General features: G+C 41.1%; 1 protein-coding gene across 11 annotated transcripts in view; it reads right to left on the reverse strand.

Moving 5' to 3' along the window:
• Positions 1-267: 267 nt before the first annotated feature.
• The window catches only part of ITPRID1 (ITPR interacting domain containing 1), a 47,322-nt gene continuing 27,186 nt past the window's right edge, over positions 268-20,403 (reverse strand). For 7 of the 11 annotated variants that reach the window (XM_083822214.1, XM_083822209.1, XM_083822217.1 and 4 more), the window contains 6 exons: positions 8,579-8,664; positions 6,672-8,177; positions 3,028-3,155; positions 2,216-2,327; positions 1,546-1,899; positions 268-584 (listed from right to left, as the gene is read on the reverse strand). In XM_083822214.1, the coding sequence (XP_083678340.1) occupies positions 528-584; positions 1,546-1,899; positions 2,216-2,327; positions 3,028-3,155; positions 6,672-8,177; positions 8,579-8,664 (2,243 nt within the window). In that variant the 3' untranslated portion in view covers positions 268-527. Of the gene's footprint in view, positions 585-1,545; positions 1,900-2,215; positions 2,328-3,027; positions 3,156-3,263; positions 3,369-3,408; positions 3,525-6,671; positions 8,178-8,578; positions 8,665-20,403 lie in introns of those variants that run through there. The other 4 variants (XM_083822213.1, XM_083822211.1, XR_014578917.1 and 1 more) reach the window with 4 other exon arrangements.

The raw sequence follows: 20,403 nt of genomic DNA on the forward strand, positions 1-20,403 counted from the left end.
TGAGCTCCTGATTTGATACGGACGATAGATACAAGCCTCATAAAGTTAGTCAGAGGCAAATTAGGTTTTACTAGCTAGTTAAAAGGTAGAAGATGGCTAGGGGCTGGCTGCACAAGGTAGTTTGGACTAGAGGTTTAATATTGGTTGAAGGACTATGTTAAAATAACTGGCTTTAAGGAGAATAGCTTCTAGAGGTATCTCCTAGGCTGTCCACAAGTTCAAAAGTTTCTTCTTAAAACAAGTCCTCTCCTCTTCTTTGTAAAGTCATTTACAAAGAACAGCCCCGTGTCATGCCAAGAGTAACATAGTAAGTTTTGCACTCACACAATAGCAAAATGCAATGTCTGTTTTTGAAATATCCTCTAAAGATGTCTGCTTTTCTGGCCAGTCACCTGATTGCAAATGAAACTGCTGTGATCAAAACTTTGCATAAAGCAGCGTTTTGCTCATTTGCTTCTGAGATATATCATGTATTGAAGGAGAAAGGCCACAATTATTAAAAACAAAATCCATCAGTCTGTCCTCCATCAGTCTTTCCCTTCTTCTGAATCATTACCTAAAGGACTTCTGAAAGATTTCTTCAACTGAAAAAAAAAAAACAAACAAAAGGAAAAAAGTGTTATGTTGAGAAAATGACCAAGATTACTCTGAAAAGGAAATGGGTACAAAAGACTGACAACACATGATATCAAATAAATTTTAGTTCCTTGTTCCTTACTGTCTATGGTTCTCATTCTTTGATTTGTGTGCAAAGGAATCTGATTCTGCTTGGTAATACCAATAGCAATATCAACATAAATCAGGAAAACAGTATAAGATTACAATACAGAGTATTCTTTCCAATGGTGTTTATATGAATGTTATGCAAAATTTGACCCTAACAGTTCACTTAAAAGAATGATCATTTCTTTAAAAATTGGGACACATGTTGAGATAGAACAGATCATCAAAGTGTAAGGCAGATAAGAAATTAGCTAGAAATATTTAATAGCTAGAAATATTTAATACACAGAAAGACAGGCAAACTTTTTTTTTTTTTATGACTACTTTGTGAGATTAGATCTGTCAGAAATGCTGAGTTAAAATTTCTTTGGAAAAACAACAAACCTTCCGTTTCACTGCCTTTACTGCCCTTGTAAAACCAGGTAATTGGCTTTGCAAATTGAAGCCATAAATTACTAATTCCACACTATGGGAGAGATTTGAATATACCAATTAGTTGAACAGTTGCATCCAGAGTTCAAGCAAGCCTAGCAAACATCATGTACGTATTCATATGTGCTTCTCTCTGGAGCATCTGGGTCACTGCCACAGCTTAGAGAGAAATAGCAAGGCAGGTCCAGTCCCAGCCTGTTCTTGTGCTGCCTGTGCAGGCTGACAGTGCCCTGAAGCACAGGCTCCGTCCCTTGGGATGAACACACAGTTTAGCAGGAAAGTGTCCTGATCTAGGCTGTGGCAACGAGGCACTGCATAGCTCAACTGCATTGTGAGTCAGCAATCCCTTCCACTTAAAACTTTGAGGCTGAGACTAAAACAGCTTCTTACATTGCGTATAAAGGTCTTAAAGTCCATTTTTGCTTGGGGAGGTCCTTTTATTTCCTTTTTGCTGGTGGAGGGTTCCTGTGGGTCAGACTCATCTGAATTCGGCTCAGGCACTGTCTTGGTAGAAAATGGTGCCAAGGGTGCCCCTTGCTGCAGGGCAGATAGAGAGCCTGCTGCTGTGATGTTTTTGCTAGGAGCTCTTTGAAGTACCATTTTTGAGCACCCACTTCTAGGATGCACAGTGTCAGCAGCATCTGGAAGTGCTTGTTTATTCTGGGCATTTCTTTCTCCCTTCCAGTCAGAGAGTCCAAGCTCAGAAAACAGATGGGATTGTTCTACCAGTAATTGGTCCAGCTGCTGCAGAGAAAATAGAAGGAAAAGCATATTGCAGTAATAAAAATATAATAAAAGGAATCAAGCAGGATACACAAGAGTATATGAAGCATGCCTGATTCTTATGCTTGGTCTGAAGAAGATATGCTATATTTGGCAAATGAGACATTGCAACTAAAAGGAGGAGAAAGGCCTAGAGGACAATTTATTCCAACAGATACATCTAATGTAAAATCTGCAAAAGGACTTCTATCAGTGGCCATTGCAGTCTTTACCCTCTAATCCAAGCTTGTCAGGAAAACTTCCTACAAGATCCAGAGCGGTGGCTTGTGCAACATACCATCAGGATGCCATCCCTGACTTGGCAAGTTTGATCGTTCAGCTGAAATTCCAGCTCTGCCACCTCCTGATGAACGGCCTGCCGTAGGAGTTGCAGGTTTCTGCTTTCCTCCCTGCAGGGACAGAAGTGAAAGCACACTTGAATGGGCAATGAACATGCTCCTCTTCCTCAGCCCCACCATAATGCCTGTATCACACACTGTTGCCATCTGATTTCTACCCATGATCATGGAATAACTTACAAAAAAAATATAAAAAATAAGAAATAAAAAATAACAGCCCTTGCCCACTCAACTCCAGTTCTTCAGTTACCCCACTTGCAAAATTAAGCATGTTGCAGTTGTAGAGTGGGCTTGAGTCTGGGCAGGTTCATCAGTTCTGATATATTACTATCACAAAGACTGCACAAATGTCCTACTTTCAGGCAGCTCAAGACTAGAAGCCCCTACTAACTTTTTGTATAAATGAGGCTTCTCAATAATCACTGTGAACGTGGGCTGAACCCATGAAGAGCTAACTGAAATCTGTTCCTGGATTCCTATTACTATTAAAATATAGTAATTCCACACTAAAAATCTGGCCTACATTTATAGAGCAATTTTCCCCTTCATAATACATGATTGAACAGTATAGAGTAGCTGGACTTTCTTCTGAGCAAAAATCACAATACTTTTCCACTTGCAGGATGCCCATGGCTACACCTCACTGACCAGTAATGCTGCGGGAACACAAGTGTCCAGACAGACTGTAAGTGCCCATGGGCTGTTGCTGATGCTAGCTTTGGATTTAAGTAAGTGTGTGGGGCTGCCTTACCTTCCTTCATCTGGCATAACATCAGAAAGCAGTGCCTGCTGTTCGGTCAGGTGCTGTTCAATCTCATCCAGCTTGTCACGGAAGTGCTGGCAGGAGATCTTCATCAGTTCTATTTCCTGGAGGGTACACTGCATAGAAAAGCAAGAAGACACCCCATTTTACTACTTTTCTTTGAGTGCCTCCATGGCGAATGCATTTGAAGCTGGCAGAGCAAAGGACATGGGCCCACCTCTTACCTGCACAAAGGGGGCTCTGTGAGCAGCTGCCATGAAAGTCCAAATGGCACTTCAGGTGTGTTTGTGCTGGGTGCATCACTCGCATCCCAGTCACCATCTTGTTTCCTAAACGATGTAGGATGAAGTGGCACTAGTCAAGTCAATGGGAATTTCATTTTTGCCACTGAAGTAGGAAATGGACTTTGATCAAAAATCTGGCAAAATGTGCCAAATCCTGATATTATGCTGTTGTCAGATACTATCTTCCAGCAGGATGGGTTGCTATGAATTAATGAGAAATTACTGTCCACTGGAAGTTAGAAACTGTTTTGAAAAAGAGAACTAGGAAGAGAGAGGAGAGTAAGCGTGAGAGGGAAGAAATATAAGAACTATGAGAGGTACAAATGTCTTTCATAACAGGTTCTGCTAAGTTTCTGATAATTTCTCATCTATTACCCATTAGACAGCTTGAACTGGATTTATCTAACGAAGTGCAGACATTTACCATAACAGATACACATCCAAGTACGGCAACAGAGCAATTGTTCTGTTTCAAAATCAGACACCCGTAACATGTCAGAGGATCTATGCCATAAATCATAGAATCATTAAACGTCACCATTTCTCTTGACTGAGAGAAGTAATCTAGTATGACTAATCACTTACATCTACTCTGATGTAAACATCTACACCAGGAATGTCTCAAAGGAAACCAGATGAATGAGCAGCGATAGTATAGAAAAAATCTTAAGAAGATTCTCCCATTACTACTTTGGAGCACAGGAATAATATAAGCGCAACCTGCTAGTAACATCAAAATAAATCCTGCTACTAGAGTCCATAGATGTCTAAGTTTCTAGACATATTAAAGACTTGTCCTTGACTTTTAACACTTTGTTAAAGGAAGTAATGTAGACAGCATCATCAAAGTGATTTCGGAGACAGTACCACCTGCCTTCTGAAGGCATGTCCCCTATTACTCTGAAATTGCTCAGAGTGCAAGTAGAAGTTCAGCATGTTCTTGTTTTGGCAGATTTTAGTCTCTAGTAAACCATAGGAAGATAGTGTAGGAACCTGCACTCCACTGCTGACCACTGTAACTGACAGAGAACAAGAGGCACATCTACAAAGTGTGGCAATGCTTGATCTCTTTGGATCCCTGCAATCACGGCCTTTGAAGAACTCTTCATGTTTGTATGCTTGAATGTGTCCCTCAGTCCCAACAAGGCCTGAAACATGAGGAAGTCAGCCCTGCTGAAGGACCAGCTTCAGCTAGAGGGCAAAAGATGCTCACCGTGCATTTGATAAACCTCATCCTCAATCTCCATTTCAACAGGCACGCTCTTGATGATTATGAACCCAGGGATAAACTTTTCCATAACAGCAAATGAAATATCTAGCCCCAAGAGACATAGGATAGCATCAGAAAGGGCTAATCAGAGACTGGTAGTGATTTGATAGAGCTGGTCCTATGACTGTAGTGGAGCAGAGCTCTCCTAAGAGTCTACTCCTTGTGGAGCACAGTTGGTTCTCTTAATGCTATAGGTTAGAGCAACAACCATGCACCCCACTGAGGCAGTCGACTGTGTTATGAGGACCTTCAGATCAAGTGTTGGCTGATTGCTCATCCCCCCTCAGCTCCCCTCCACAGTCTTTAATCTCAGTCCTCAGAAAGTTTGGCTGTTCCTAGATGAGAGCGCAGGGATATAAGTCAGCAGTACCCATATAATAAACATGATTTCTTCTCAACACCAAGTCTAGCCATCAGGATATCTAGCCATCAGAACATCTAGCCATCAGAAAGGTGTGCCCAAATGAGACTGAAGATCTCCTTTCATGCATGTCACTATGAAGAAGTCAACAGGCTATAGGTAAATTTCTAGATGATTCCTCAGGACTAACAGAAATCTGGAAAACACCATGCAAAACATCCAAAAAGTATAATGAGGTTTGTGAAAATGTTATGGATGAATTAAGGGCAGCTCCCCTGGCACTGACTCTTCAGGCATATCACAGAGCACATGTTCACATAGATTTATTCATAGTTCAATCTCAACAAGGATGGAAGGGGGACTAACTTTCCCAGGAACACTCCCAGGCAGGCCATTGTTTCAAGTAAAGTGAGTACAAGTAGGGTCAATTTACTATCTACCAGTTGCTCCAGAGTGGTTGCATTCCCCGTGCATGCCCTTGATAAATGGGGTAGAATCTGAGAGAGCTTCTTACAGTAAAATACATAGAAACTACCTTACCTTTAGTGTAAAGCATAAATATGCACCCATGAAATATCTACAGAGTGGCTAATATTCAGTATATTCACTCTCTTATTGCACAGTGACTGAGATGTGAAGCCATATCCCTAATGACAGATCTTGGATAACAGTATGGTGCAAAGCCTTTTCCTCCCACACTCCCTGTCCACAGACTGCAGAAGAAAAATCACCACTAGCCCCTATTAGAAGAGTGATTAAGCAGTAGTCAGTGACAACGGGCTTCTAGTCCACCATAAGGTACTGATTCACTGCCATCTTGTGGCAACATCATGATAGCTAACAAATGCATGTTTTTCCATATAGTGCTCAAAGACAAGAGATTGCAGATTTATATATTCAGTGATGTGGCATCAAAAGAGGAAAAACGGGAAGTCCTGCAGACCAGCAGGATGTATACTGCACCACATTTTTCTCAGGACATAAGAGTCCTTCTCAGTTCCCTTCCTTTCTTTCTTCCCCAACACACCCTGAGTCTTTCACAACTTTTGGGAACTCTCAGCAATTCTGACTAAAAAAAATAATAATGTGGTGACTTTTTACTATTGGTCTTTTTATTGCAAATAGTCATCTTAACACAGCCTTATATTTAATGAAAACTGCTTATCCTACCATGATAAAATGGCTTGAGGCTCTGAAGTTGCTCTTCCCTTCGATTTAAATCAGTTTGGCTTATGGTATGTATCTGAGTATGCACAGTTACTATTTAACAAACACTATAATGTAAATTAAGTTAGTTCTCAGTAAAAGAGGATTGCACTAAATCATATAACCTTGCTTCTTCTACCCAGTATAATACTCAGTTACTGTAAATCATCTGATTCACAGAAACTCATTCTGTAAATCAAATCTTATTTCTTCTCTGCACTTAACCTGCAAACTTTATCACCTAGTTCACAGGAAATATTTTAAGATTGAGTTGATGAACATACATTATGAAAGTAAGCAGCCCAACAAAACTGAAGGTACACAGACATGTTTGCCATTTCTGTCCAGAACGGGGTGCTTCTTTCCCTCCCCATTTTCTCATTTGTATTCCCAAGATATGTCTCACTAAAGAAACAAGCAAAACAGGAGAGGAAAGAGAAAGATAGCTTGTGCATTTAGCAAATAAGTGTTTCAGCCATCTATGCATTATTATTTGAAGGAACCTACTCACTGGAGGAAGATTTCGCATTGCAGTTTCCTGCAGGAGTGTCAGTGTCTTCAAGAGGTGCAGCTTGGTGGTGGTGTGGTTTGAGCAGCAGCCTACAGGGCGATGGGGAGAAACAGGCACAGGGTATGTCCCTGAGCAGCAGCTGTGGCAGCAGCAGCAGTGACAGCAGTGACTGCCCTGTGCACCTGTGATGCCAGAGGTTTCATCCCAGTGGTGCGACCTGTATTTGCCAAAGAGTATGCTGTCTAGAGAGGATGATTTTATCAGGTGGCTATGGGGTGGACAAAGCAGTGGTGACAGCCTGGTTTTCCTGTTGAGGGTGTCAGTTTGGCTGGAGGACTCAGCGGTCTGCTTCACACCGTCCTTTGAAGCCCCTGGGTCTGACCATACAAGACGACCACCCTCAGAGTGTGCTAACACACTGGACAAGTCCATAGGGTCATCCTTAGCAAGGCTTTCAATACGAGGAGCATTTTGCCCTTTGCACTTCACCCTTGAAGTAAACTCCAGCCCTGAAGGCATCTGAACAGTAACAGATTTCAGAGGAGTACGAGTCATTTCACAGTTTTGGACAGTGCCTGCCTGTTCAGGTTTGTCAGCACCTAACATCTCCCTTATGCTACCAGTCTGTTGATCTTCAGGGGAACTTAATCCAGGCCCTTCTGCTAGGCAGCAGGGAGGACTGCAAGATACTTGTGGAGATCTGCTTGAAGTGGCACTACTCCCACTCTGCACTGCTGTGCCCTGACACAGAGTTTCTGGGAGCCCCCTTTCAGAGAAGTATCTTGTGTTTTTTGCATTACTATCCATGTTGCAGAGCATCTGTCTATTTGTCTCCTCATTCACTGCAAGCAGGGTACCATCTTTGCCAACCACTTCCTGGCCCCACCAGAGTCCTTTAACATGTTCTATACTGCTTCCATGGGCATTTTCATGATATGCAAATCCAACGTGCTTTTCAGTCAGGCACCTCTCACCTTCATCGTTGCCTCTGTGTTTGCTCTCACTGATGACTGCATGGTTTGTATCACTCAGTTCAGTGAAGACTATATTTGTATTTTTATGTCCTGTACTGAAACAAAACTGATGAACAAATTTTGAGGAGATAGGATCTCCTTCATCCTGAGTATCGCTCTTAAAACAAGGAGTGTACTGTTTCATGCACTCCTCTTCTTCCAGTTGCTTTCTTCCAGTTTTATGCTCTTTCTTGTCCATATCGTGTAATCTTTCTTGGACATAAGTCTGCAGATCAGCATTACGGGTCTGATAATCACCATTTTCTGCAGTCAGCAGGAGGCAAATCTCTTCTCCCCGATCACTGCATGCTTTTGTTGGCTTAGATACTGTCAAGATGCTCTCATAAGCTGTGATGAAGACCTCAGTAACACAATCATCTGGATTTTGTTGGAAATCTTGATTTAACATAGGAAACTCTGTCCTATGTGACAGGGCTGTTCCTTCATTGTAGTTATCAGAAATAATACTCATCTTTCCTGACAAAGACGCATTCTGAAGAAAATAAAGGAAAAAAAAAAAAAGGAGAGAAAAAAAAAAAGAATATTACAGTTTTACTATCATTTTCATTTGGCAACCACTACTTTGTTCTGGGCACCCCTGGGCCCAGGAGGCATCTTCAAATGCATCTCTAAATACCCAGAAAACCAAAGAATCAAAGATTCATGTCTTATTTCTTCTCTAACCTTGCACAAACCTTGTATTAGTGTGGTGGAAGAATTGCACAAAGCAATGAGAATGCTTCTTGCCTTCTGAGGTTTTCTAGGAAGATGAATTTGTTTTCATGAAGCTTTCCTGACTCCATGATTATTTATTTTTTTATTTGTTACTTGTGCCAGGGTTACAGAGTTTTCATAGACCTGCTGATTAATACCGAATATTGATTGATTCCTTACTTGCAAAACCAAGGGCTCTGGCAGCTCCTCCATGAATCCACTGCTGTCTGACTGGCAGCTGCTTGTTCTTGTCACCATCACCTCTGCTGGGGGAAACAAAAGGATGAGGCATCTAATAATGAAAATCATGCAATCTATTTGTAGACAGCAACTGCAGAACCAAAAACACATATTATGTTTTTTAAGTGAATTACTTGCATTGTCAGTTAGTATCATCAGCAGCATATCAGTCACTTTTTTATTTCAGATGAGAAATATGTGGTTCCCATCTCACACATTACAAAATTTGCAATGAAGTTGCTGAAAAATGCCTGTATTGTGGGTGGTCTCAAAACTCATCGTTGCAGTTTCCCACAGACGACATCATGGTTCAGCTTCTCCCCCAGGGAGACTGCTCTACAGATTCTCTAAACTTTTTTTTTAAAGCTGTTTCAATTACCCTTTGCATCTTTGCCAGCTGTTGCTTCCAGTGTGTTAGTCTGTCCTATAGTTTTCCATACATAAAAATGAAGAAAGACTTAAAAAATTTTGAAAAGTAGAAATGTTTTAGCTGCTATAGTTGAGCCACTGTGAGACTCAAAATAACGCCCCATGAGAGAAAGACCCTCCATTAGAGGATACAACAAAGCTTGACCTTCAAGCTTTAAAGTCTGCAGAGTTAGAAAACCATGTTATCTGCTTATTTAGTGCCTGTTTTAATCCTGAAACATGTAGAATACATAAGTAGCTGAAATGCTACTATAAATTACATATAGGGAAAAAAGCAAAAAAAGAAGAATTAAAAAAAAAAAAAAGCATAACCTTTAATGGAAGAGTAGTGCTGTTAGAATTCACCTTCTAACCTAGTCAAGACCAGGTGGCTATAGTCAGGTCTGGCCCATTACTTACAATAAATGCAATGCATCTGTTCCAACAACACAGTCAAAAGTGTTTATGTATTGCAACCGTCCAGTCTGTCCAGCCACATTTATATATCCATGCACTAGCTAGAGCACTACTCAAGGTATGTGATGGTGCACTCTGGGCTGATCTTTAGGCACAAGGTGAAACATAATGACTAGATTAAATGTCCACAGAGACAGTTAACATCATTGCCATTAGGCTACAGAAAGACCTCCACGAGTCTCCCTGAACTCCCCTGGAAGTAGGTGTCATGTGTGCTCAGCTATCATGGCTCTCACTAAATAACATTCAAGATATATACATAAACCAAGGCTCAAACCACTCTGAAAACCTGTATCTGTGTTTAAAAATGGTTATGTAACAGGACCTAATGACCATTCTGAGTATGAGTCCGGTTTCTACAATTTTTATGTAAGCAAAATAGAAACTTCTAAGAGAAAATAAATTTATGGTTGAATGAGAACCATCTTAAGCACAGTTCAGTCAAACCGCTGAAGGTGAAATCACCTTCATCTCAGGCATCTAATTTGCACCTACCTACATGTTAGACGTGTAGTTAACTAATATTCCTAGCGTAAAGACTTAAATTCCCCATTTAATCCATATAAAGTGAAGTCTTTGAGGATCTGTGCTGCAGATCTTTTCCAAGTACATTCAGGCGCCTAATTTAATCATTACATCCCACACTGACATGTGAGATCCTACCCAATGTGCCAGGCCATATCTAAGCTATGCATGCAGGTAGAGATAAGGAGTTTTTAAAAGATGAGATTTTTCTCTGACTCTGGAATACTTTATTCAAAGCCAGTGAAAATTTCAGTGATTTCCATGGAAGTCTGAATTTAAAATAAGACTTAGTGAAAACAAATACGGTCCTCCAATTCAAGGTGAGGTGAAAAGCTATGAAGATTGTCATAGTGCTCCCACACAGACTTCAAGCTGAACAGCATGCTCCCAGGAGAAATGCGAAGCAGTGCCGCGTTGGGAAGGCAGGTCTTGCTGCAGGCTGGGGCTGTGTAGAAACTAGGTTAAACATGATATCCTTTTCAAATTAAGGCAGCTCAGTTTTAATGTCTGGATACGAGAGTCAAGTAAACCGTGTCTGGTTTAATGTCTATATACCAGAGTCAAGTAATATTTGCATAGTGGAAGGCAGCATTTGTGTACTGGGGAAACCGTGCTTTAGATTGGCCCAGTCCTCATCCATCACTTCATTTCCACTTCGTGTCCCAAGCAGGGAGGGAGTAAGCGAGACTGAAAATTAGAGCATGGTTAATGCTGTCCTGAGAAGGAACAGAGTTTCCCTCTTTGTGAAAGGTAATAGTTTGCCAATGGTAACAGTACAGTTTTTCTCGGCAGGCTGTAGTACCTGGTGAGGATAGCCATAGCCCAAGTTTCTGCTAGGTCTCCCAGGACAAATTCCTCTAAATATCAGCTTTTCTGAAAATATCCAGACTGTATGCTGTTGCTAGCATCTAAAGAACTCTCACTGCTTAGAAGCAACAATTCCTTATTTTTAAATGATCTAAGTCTTTCAGCAACAGGAAGAGCATCTTTAGGAAGCATACAAGTTGACCAAAAAGATAGGAGGAAGGATCAGAAAAATTTGCATAGTATACTTTGGCATTTTTTAAATGTTCCTTTCTCTTTCAAATATACTTTTTTTTTTTTTCCTGAGAGCAACTGCATTTTTTAATTTAAAAGACAAAGGTGCAAAAAATGGGTTAAATCACCTGAACATTAAGCAAAACATGTTTTTAATTCCAGTCTACCTAAACCACATTTTTCCCTAATCATTTGGTTCATCCAGTGAACCAAAATATCCATTATTCATGTAGTTCCACTCAGTTCTCCTAGTGTGTGGAGACACCCAAACCTGTAGAGATTCTGCAAATACATGCAGAGCATCACACAAAGGAAAGATAAAGTATGTTTGGAGAAGAAGTAGAGACGCAGACCAGTATTCAGCTATGAGATAAAAATTACAACTCTGGGCCCTGTGCGGAGAATACATCTGGCTATGCTGGAAAGAGGAAACCTGAGAATCGCCCCTGAAGACCTTGGTGAGGAAAACCTTGGCTCTTCGCCTTTCTGTGCTAATTGAACTGGGATAGTTTAGCTCCTGCCTTCCATTTCTGTTCCGCCTGAATTTTAAATAAAAATAGGTTAGAGGAACTTACTAATCAGGTTGCTACTTCATTTTGTACCACATAAGAAAGTACATGCCTTCCAAACCTCAAAGGTCCCACAGCTTTCCAACCATTTACTTGATCAATCCAATTTCATTAAGAGACTTTCTCTCTCCCCTTATTGGCATGCAGATACAGTGGCTTCTGTACTCACCAGCCTTCCGTGCAGGATCTTTCTGAATCTACTGGGCTGCTAGGTTTACCACTAATGAAAGAATATTCCCTAATTAGTAAAAAAAAATAAGTGCTGGAGTGCAGTTCTGGGTTCCTCTGAAGACTCTGCAGCTGGTTTTATGTGGAGTTGGCCGCAAACAACACAACCTCTTTCTAGTTTCCAGCCTGGAGAATACTCACAACATGAAAAGGTGCCATGAGAACTTCTGCATTGCTTGTAAATCATACTATATTTTTTGTATGTCTAGTGAATCACATTAACATGGATCAGTGCACTCCAGTGTTTGTTTTCTACCTCATTTGAGTATTTGGGGAAGCACAGGCACAAAAATTTCAAAGGCAAGAGCATTTGTGCAAATTTGAATTTTAAATTCACAAATTAAAATCTGGACTGCTCATCCTGTCATAGGAAATAACAGAATGGCCAATTGCAGCCTAGCAATGCCTTTTTTTTTTTTTTTGTAGTTATTTAAATGTTGCAGGACCTTGATGTAGTTAAGCATTTCTAAAACTATCTGTTATATACACGGGACTAAACAGTGCAGAGGAGCCACAATGTAGTCAGATATCTCATGAAAGTAAAAGAAGCCTGAAAGGCTTAGTCTAAATTTTTCACTTAGCTATATAAGCAAAGACAGTATGCAATCTCTCACATGATACTCTCAAGGCACTAGCATCATTACAACTTAAATGGTCATGTTAAATTCAGCAAGAAAACTAGATTTGGGCTTAAATCTATCCATAATGTTCCCACACCCAGAGTTTAGTGCACACATAAATACCTTGCTGATTGGGGCTTGAAAAACACTTCAGTTCAACAATAGTTCAATTCAACAACAGTTGAATGGAAGTACCACTGAAGTAAGAGACAGAATGAATGAAAGTCACACCATGTCCATGGAAGTGCCAGAACTGAACAGATGTTTTCTTATGTTCTGTGTTTTGCTTCTCAAACACAGGCATCAAATACCAAAGGCACCAAAGCTGCACAGCTCTACAGCTCTAGCAGAAGCAGGTGAAAGATGCGACGGCTCTGATTCTCCAAAATATTGCAATAAATAAATAAATAAATAAATAAATAATAAATAATAATAAATAAAAAAATAGATAAAATGAATTGTTTCTGTCTTACAGGACAAAAAGCATTTCAGAAATACATTTTTGAACAATACTTTCAAAACAGAAATGGGTTTATTTTGGGTACCTACAAATATCCTTCCCGTTTGGACACACTATCCCTCCTGCTCTGGGAATTGTAGGTCTGTATGTTACCCTTAACAGCGCTGCCCTGTCTATAGCATTACAAAAAAGGATGTTGCAGTAAGAGCTGGCTGTGTGCTAGAAGAATATGTCAACTGCACGGCAGTTACAGATGGTCCTATCTTGTGATGGGAGAATTGCTGCAGCTTACTCCCCTCTCCTGCTACTGGCCACTAAGGACTAATAAAACTCCACTGAAAATATATATTTCACATAAGTCACAAAGAACCATTTTTTTGGCATTGTTACCCAGAACAGTAGATTTTCTGAAGCCCATTAAACCTTGTTGCACCAGAATAAATTATTTTGTACAGTTTTCAGCATTTTAGGGAAAGAAATGTTGCTGTTCATATTGGTTCCCATGTATGTGGCAAAACCGTGCTGTCTTTCCCTACTTGGAGGTAGCTCCATCACAGGCAACTGCATTGATTATTGGCTGTTAACTATGGACATAAGCATTTTACTTACTGCCCCTGAAATGCAAAAGAAAAAGTCTTTTTTGTCCTTTTTTTTTTTTTTTTAAATATTCCTGTATATATATAACACCAATTCACTTTCCACATTGCAGAAAGGATGACAAACAAGTGAACTAAGTTAAGAAGGATTATTTATATTATTTATCTTCTAGCCAAACATAATACACAACTCTACAACTGTCTTGCATGTAAGAGACATCAGTATAGAAATACTTCTAACTATAGTGGTGCTGCGGGACTGATCCCTCTCTATACAGCTACATCTGTTTGTGCAGCATTTCAGGAAAACAATCACCAGATGGCAGCAGCACATAAACCACAAATTTTGTTTCCAAAGGCCAACATAAACCACAGTTTTTAACAACATCCTTTGCAGAGTTCATTTTTCAATGACATTATAACAGAAATAAGATAAACCATCTTATTAGAATAGTCATATTATATGAAAGCAAGTAATACACCCCAAAACGCATCAGATGCAGCAAAGGCACCTATTCTTATTCAAAACCAAGCATAGCTAAATGTGTCTGTCCCTTGCTCCCTTTGAAGTAAAAAATTGAAGGGGAATTCCATGCCAAACATCTAACACAGTGTGACTGGGTTAAAATACATTAAAAACAATAACAAAACTCTATGTAAGGTAATTTCTGTTATTAATTGTGCCATGCCGTGATGATAAGTGGTGTACAAATGGCAAAAAAGGGTCTGTGTCTGGTAGACACGAACAGAATCTGGCTCCTCTGAGGAATTTCTTAATGCTTCTCAAAACCCCATTACCCCTGCTCTCACCCAATCTTCAATAATCTTCTCCCCATTATTGTGGGTAACACTGGTATATAAGACTTCGGGTATGCATCTCTTACCATGGGGGTGAAGCCAAACTCATTCTGAACAAGAGGGGAAGGCCCAGCAGCCCCATAACTGCAAGGAACTGCCGTAGGCCAAGAGTACACATATGCTGTACCCCAAGATGGTGAGACAGTGCCAGGGGAGATGAAAAGCAAAGGGCATGTGTCATGTGAAAGCCACAGATATTTTGATTCATCTCTATGTTCAATCTGCAGTTCTTTTATCCATGGGGTCCGGATGTCATGGCCATCATTAGCAGGAGACACATGCCCAGCTCCAGGCATGCTCCCGCACCCTGTGACCGGGGGTGCGCACATGGTGCTTTGTATCCTCCTGTGCAGGCTCCTACTCCTTGCCCAAGGCACCGCTCCCAAATCCTTTAGGAGGAGATTGACCTATATGCTCTCCAAATATTAGCCGCGAGCACCTCAGGGAACCAGGTCAGGGAGCATTAGAGATGCAAACTGCACTGGCAGAAATAGCTGCATAGCAATTCTACGTCTACCATCAGCACATTCAACTTCAATTCTTGTCCTCCAAAACACCTGAAGAAAAAGCAGTTTTGCACCAGGTTCCAGTCAAGCTTTTGGCTTAGGATTCAGCGTATAGGATGGTTATGTCTAGCACACTTGTGGCACAGCACAGCCAGCAGGCAGAGCACAGCAGCCTGGAGCTGTGCCCAGGCTGCAAAACCTGTCGCAGAAGTTGGGTGAGAGGGCACACTTGGCTCCCTGATCCTGTAGCTAGACAACCACTGATACCTAAGCCACATACTAACGTGCTTTAAAACCAGTGGACATATTCACTGATTTAAAACTAGCTTCAGTACATCTGCTGTACCCTACAGTCAGCACCGTGACAGCAGGTATAAATATACTCCATTGTGAAATGCATGGGGCTGGTGGGTGGGTTGTCTGGCTCTTTCGCTTGCTCGCATTACAGGTTCTCCATAGCTCATGTGTGGAAAGAAGCTTTGTAGAAGAATTGAATTAGCTGATAATATTCTGTTAAGCTGCTTGTTAAAGAAAAATATATATATATTAAAAAACAAAAACAAAAGCACTTATTTCCTCTCCTTCCTACCCAAATCATAGATGAATATAGACAAAGGAAGTAGTGTGCTCACTACTTTTTGCATCACTGAAAAGGATATAATTACCTGCCTAGCACCAGTGAATTATCCTTTGCCTCCCCAGAGGAGGTCAGAACTGATGTCTGTGGACTTCAGTGGCAGGGTTTCACCATTCAGAATTCTCCAACTTTGCCCTTTTTAAGAATACCTCCAGTACAATTTGGTTCCTGAGACTGGAAACCCCCTTTAAAGTATTTAAAGTATCTGGGGACAAAGGTCACGTCAGGTTTGGTTATACAGCATGACATCATGAATCTCACATGCTGTCACTGAGAACAGCAGACGCACCCCTGCAAGCTGCCACGCTCGGGAGTAAGGCGTCTGCCTTGCCTGCCACTCAGAGCTTCCAATTGTTTCTTGCTTGTCCTACACAAGAACACACTGCCCTAGAAATGATAAAAGTATAAATGAGTAATCTAAGAGCTGAATTTGACAGGGAAAGAGAGAACACTGTAGGCAGTTATCTGTGATAAATGATGTTTCTGCAGTCTGGGAGGTTAGGCGTAGTGATGAATCTAGTCAAAACCTGAAATTGCAGTCACTTTGACAATAGTCTTTTATCTTCCTTCAGCTGATGAAACAGCTTCAAACTTTGCCAGGTCCTCCTCCTACTTTTCCTTGAGAGTCAGTATTACTTCCATCTTATTTCAACTGAGCTTCAGCCAACTGTCATTAATTCAGATTCGTGCCGCTGCCAAATGCCGGGAGAGACGGGTGATGGTTGTGTCTGCTTCTGATGAAAATGAGAGGTAGAGCTGAATGTCATCAGCCTACACTGTAGATCATGTTACATCACAACTTCTCCCAGTAGCAGCTGCACAGAGATAATGAATAAAAAATAAGCAATTGCAGTGAGCCTTGTAGGGCTCTCTGCAACTGAGAGCACCTCACAAAAGGAGGGATGGCTTCTGGCAAACCTTACAGAGACCTTTCAGAAAAATGAGTGAAAAGCCCCTTTGTTCTTGCTAGGGTCCAGCAACTGCTGCCTGGTCAGCAGTGGTCAACACGACTGGGAGGTCAGAATACGTGTCTGGCTTTTGGGCATTACTTTGTAGAGGTCAACAGCCAATTATAGTAGCTCTATTTCCATGATAATATCAATTAAACTTCTGTTCGGGGGGTCTAAGAGCGTTAGGCTTAGTAAGCCTGCCTCTCTGTGTCAGTGATATTTTCATCAGGAAAAATGCTAAGTAATCAGTCCGTAGATGACAAGTATGTAAAAGATCTATGGAATAGGAAACATATTTCTCATCTGGAAAGAAATCTGACTTGTCTAGAGCACAAAAATATACCCTAAATAACACCAATGTCCCCTTCTCAAAAGGGTCACTGACAGTAGGGGGAATCAACCCCCTCTTTTAACAGCCATGGCAAAGCAATATTGGATCATCAGAAAAGCATATGTATGTTCTCACAAACCTGCCCTGAAGCCTGAGCAGGACATGAGGTAGGAATTACAAATTTTGTAACAAGGTTTAAGGTTCAGTGGTCACTCTTTCAACTGGCACCATGAGTGCAGCATCATGGAGGTCTGGCAAGGCTCTGACCCTGCTGTGCTCCGTTGAGGGTGTAGAAAGGAAAGGCAGAAGAAAAAAATACTAGAAAAGGTCTTCTTTCAAGGCCTCAGCACAGCTTTAGCACAACTGGATTTTGTTTCAGAAGTTTTCTTGTTTAAAAGGCTATGGCTGATAATCTAAATACATCCCTCAAACTATTTGGTTATCCTCTTGGTTACCTAAGGTATTTTATACCCCCCTTCCCCCCCAAGGTTTTAACAACAGCAGGTTTTATAACTTTCACTAGGCCATCTGCCTTAAGTATGCGATGTGTGCATATCCTTTCCCACCAGGATGAATCAGACTGCTGCAGCAGGACCTAAAATATGACGCATATGTGCAACAAAATGTTATAAATGTGCAGTGACTTTTAGGAATGTACTCACTGAAAATCATACAAGCCCCAGTGTTCCTGGGACAGCTGCCTTGACCTGAGGACTGTGGCCAAGGCCTCCTGGCACCGTTGGCAGGAGGTATGACCTCCCAAAAACCATTTCAGAAGTCTGTCAGACTTCCTTTATTTGCTGCCCATCTACTTTTTGTACTGGTGACTGGCATCACCACCTGCTGGGTTTCCACCTTTATATCCATTGATGAATTTGGATATATGCAGATGAGTGACACATGTCAAAGACCGTGACAAAGTGAAGCAGCCAGTGTATTCTCAAGACCAACAGAATTGCCTCTCTGAGAGGACTTCTTTGAGGGGATCAGGCAACTGAGGATGTTTCTGTACTGGCAGAAGATACAGGAAGGTTTGAAAACTCATAATTGTATAACTTTGCCTTTCACCTTTTCTCTTTTCTCTCAGCCTCTACTTTCTGACAGTTTCTGCTTATTTCTGGGATCACAGAACTTCCCCTCAAGATGTCTTCAAGCTACAAAATACATGAAAATGACACAGCTTCCTCTTAATCTCCCTTATTGGTCTCTAATGTAAAGAAATAGGAAAAAATGAGAAGGCCTTTAAATGGTTCACTTGCAGAAGATGGAAAAAATATAGACTTCACCATCATAAAACAAATGAAGGTAACACAAAACAGCTAAAGAAAGCAGATGACTCCTTTGTGCCAGGTCACCTGCAGAAGATAAAGCTGTTGCAAACAGGACTTCTCCTCAGGATGCATAAAGATTAATATCCAGGAGCAACTTCCACAAATAACACTAATAAAAGCAAAACTTTTTATTTTTTGTAGAAAACGCAGGACCCTCTGAGTGTTCTTGTTAGTGAAATCTTTGTGGATCTTTTTTAAAGGACTGGAGATTTTTTTTTACTGTGAAAATATCTGTGTAATGCTAACTCAAATGAACTGTGCTATGACTGCTTCATGAACATACAGAAGTGTATTATGGATCTATTACTCATCATGTTTTAGGAAGGGAGACCCCCTATGAGGAAACTGTATGTGATCATTAATGGCAGATCTTAACATAAATATCAAGCAGTACCAACAGAAGAGTAGTTGTAGGAAATTTTTAAGTTCCAGATTTTGACTGCCACTTTAGCAAGCGACCTCTTTGGCTACCTCTTTGCCTTTCCTTATTCTGTTATTAAAACTAAAAAATCATTGTGTTATAAGTGAAGAAAAACAACATGATGCAGGCACTACAGTAAATAAGAAATTCTAAATAACAGTTCACTTCTTTACATTGAAAATAGAGAGAAGTACCTGAAAAATCCTATACTCTTCGAAGCATAGGAAATATACGCATCTTTTCTTCTTGCACTTTTGAAGACATTGCTCCTTCAATTGCAGGAAGACATTACAATGGATAATGAATAACAAACAGGATTCACATTCTTGGCACTCTGTCAATTACAAGAAATGCCAATTGCATTCTGCGAATATTCCCATGGTGCCAAACCATAAGAGGAGCCGGTGAGTAGGAGGAGTGAAGGTGTGATAATTGAAAGAATTGCCACTTGATAAGTCACAGGAGCTAACGCGTTAGCTCAGCGTGCAGGGAAGCTAGAACGTTCCCAGCTGCTGCAAAAACTGGGTGTATGTGATCCCTGGCACCACTCGTTGGGACAAGATGAATCACAAATGCTTCAGTAGCGAGCTACCATGTCACAGGGAGCCAGATGGAGGTGGTTACTTCCCTGATTGATTGCCTCTTGGGCTACCAAGGGCTTTTCCAGCAGGCTAATGCCTTTCTGTTGGCACTCGAGTGCCCAGGAGCAGCACGTCCGCTCGGGTCAGCACCACACAGGAATTCTTGCCTCTTGGGCATGTGGCCATCCCCGCAGAGGGAGAGGGAAGTAAATAAGAAGCAAGGGGGAGCGGGTGCCTACAAGGCACCCCCAAGTAACACCGGCTTCTGATACCTCCCTAATAGATGTGGCTGCTAATGAATTTTCAGGCACGTGCTGAGTTAACAGGGGTGAAAAACACTGAAACATCCTTTAGTTAAACCCAGTGCTTTACAAAGGCTAATTGAAAAAGGAAGGAGCAGCAGGGATGGGGGGTGGAACAAGGCAGAAAAGGGGGTGGAGGGGGAAAACAGCTCTATTTTTCAAGTGCTGAATGTGAAATCCCTGCAACAGATGAGTTTGCATGCAAGCCTGCACCTCATCAGGGCAAAGATACAGTGAGGGGAGTCAAGTAATTTTGCTCTGCACGCAGCATCCCCAGCCCCTTACCCTGCCCAGCCAGCTTTCTCAACTGCGAGCTTTAGAATATAAACAGCCAATAAGTAAGGACAATAACTGTAGTTCCTGCTGAGAGCTAACTCTGCCTGTCATGCATTTGCTGGGTCCTAATACAGGACAGTGAATAAAGCTTCATTACAGAACAATGGAGTTAGCTGCCAGAGCCTACAGATTTGAATAAACAACAAATAAGCAACATCTGCTCCAGCATATGTGTATGGTAAAAAAAAGTCACAAAATAAAAGAATTTGTAAATGCCAAAAGCAACACTAAACTGCCAGTGCTACTGTAGAGTGAATTTTTAATTGCACATGCATACAGGCAGGCTGTGGGTATTAGTCTCACATATGTCTGGTTGCTGCCAACCTGGGAGTATAGATGAATTTAATTAAATAAGGATTATCCCTTCTCCCCAGTACAATTACTTATTTATAACAATGATAAAATTGCCTAATAAAAAAGATTGTAATATTTTTTAAAACAGAGCTAGAAAACACTCTGCTTTCCCTGTAAGTCATTCAGGGATGTTTGGGGGGTTTGAGCGTCTTTTAAAATTAAGTCTCAGCGTTCTGCCAAGAGAGAAGGAAAAAAAGCCTTATCATAAAGCCTACTGCAGTTAAACAGCCAGAATCT

The sequence above is a fragment of the Anser anser genome (assembly GCF_964211835.1).
Source record: "Anser anser genome assembly, chromosome: 2".
In the NCBI taxonomy this organism is placed as follows: Eukaryota; Metazoa; Chordata; class Aves; order Anseriformes; family Anatidae; genus Anser; species Anser anser.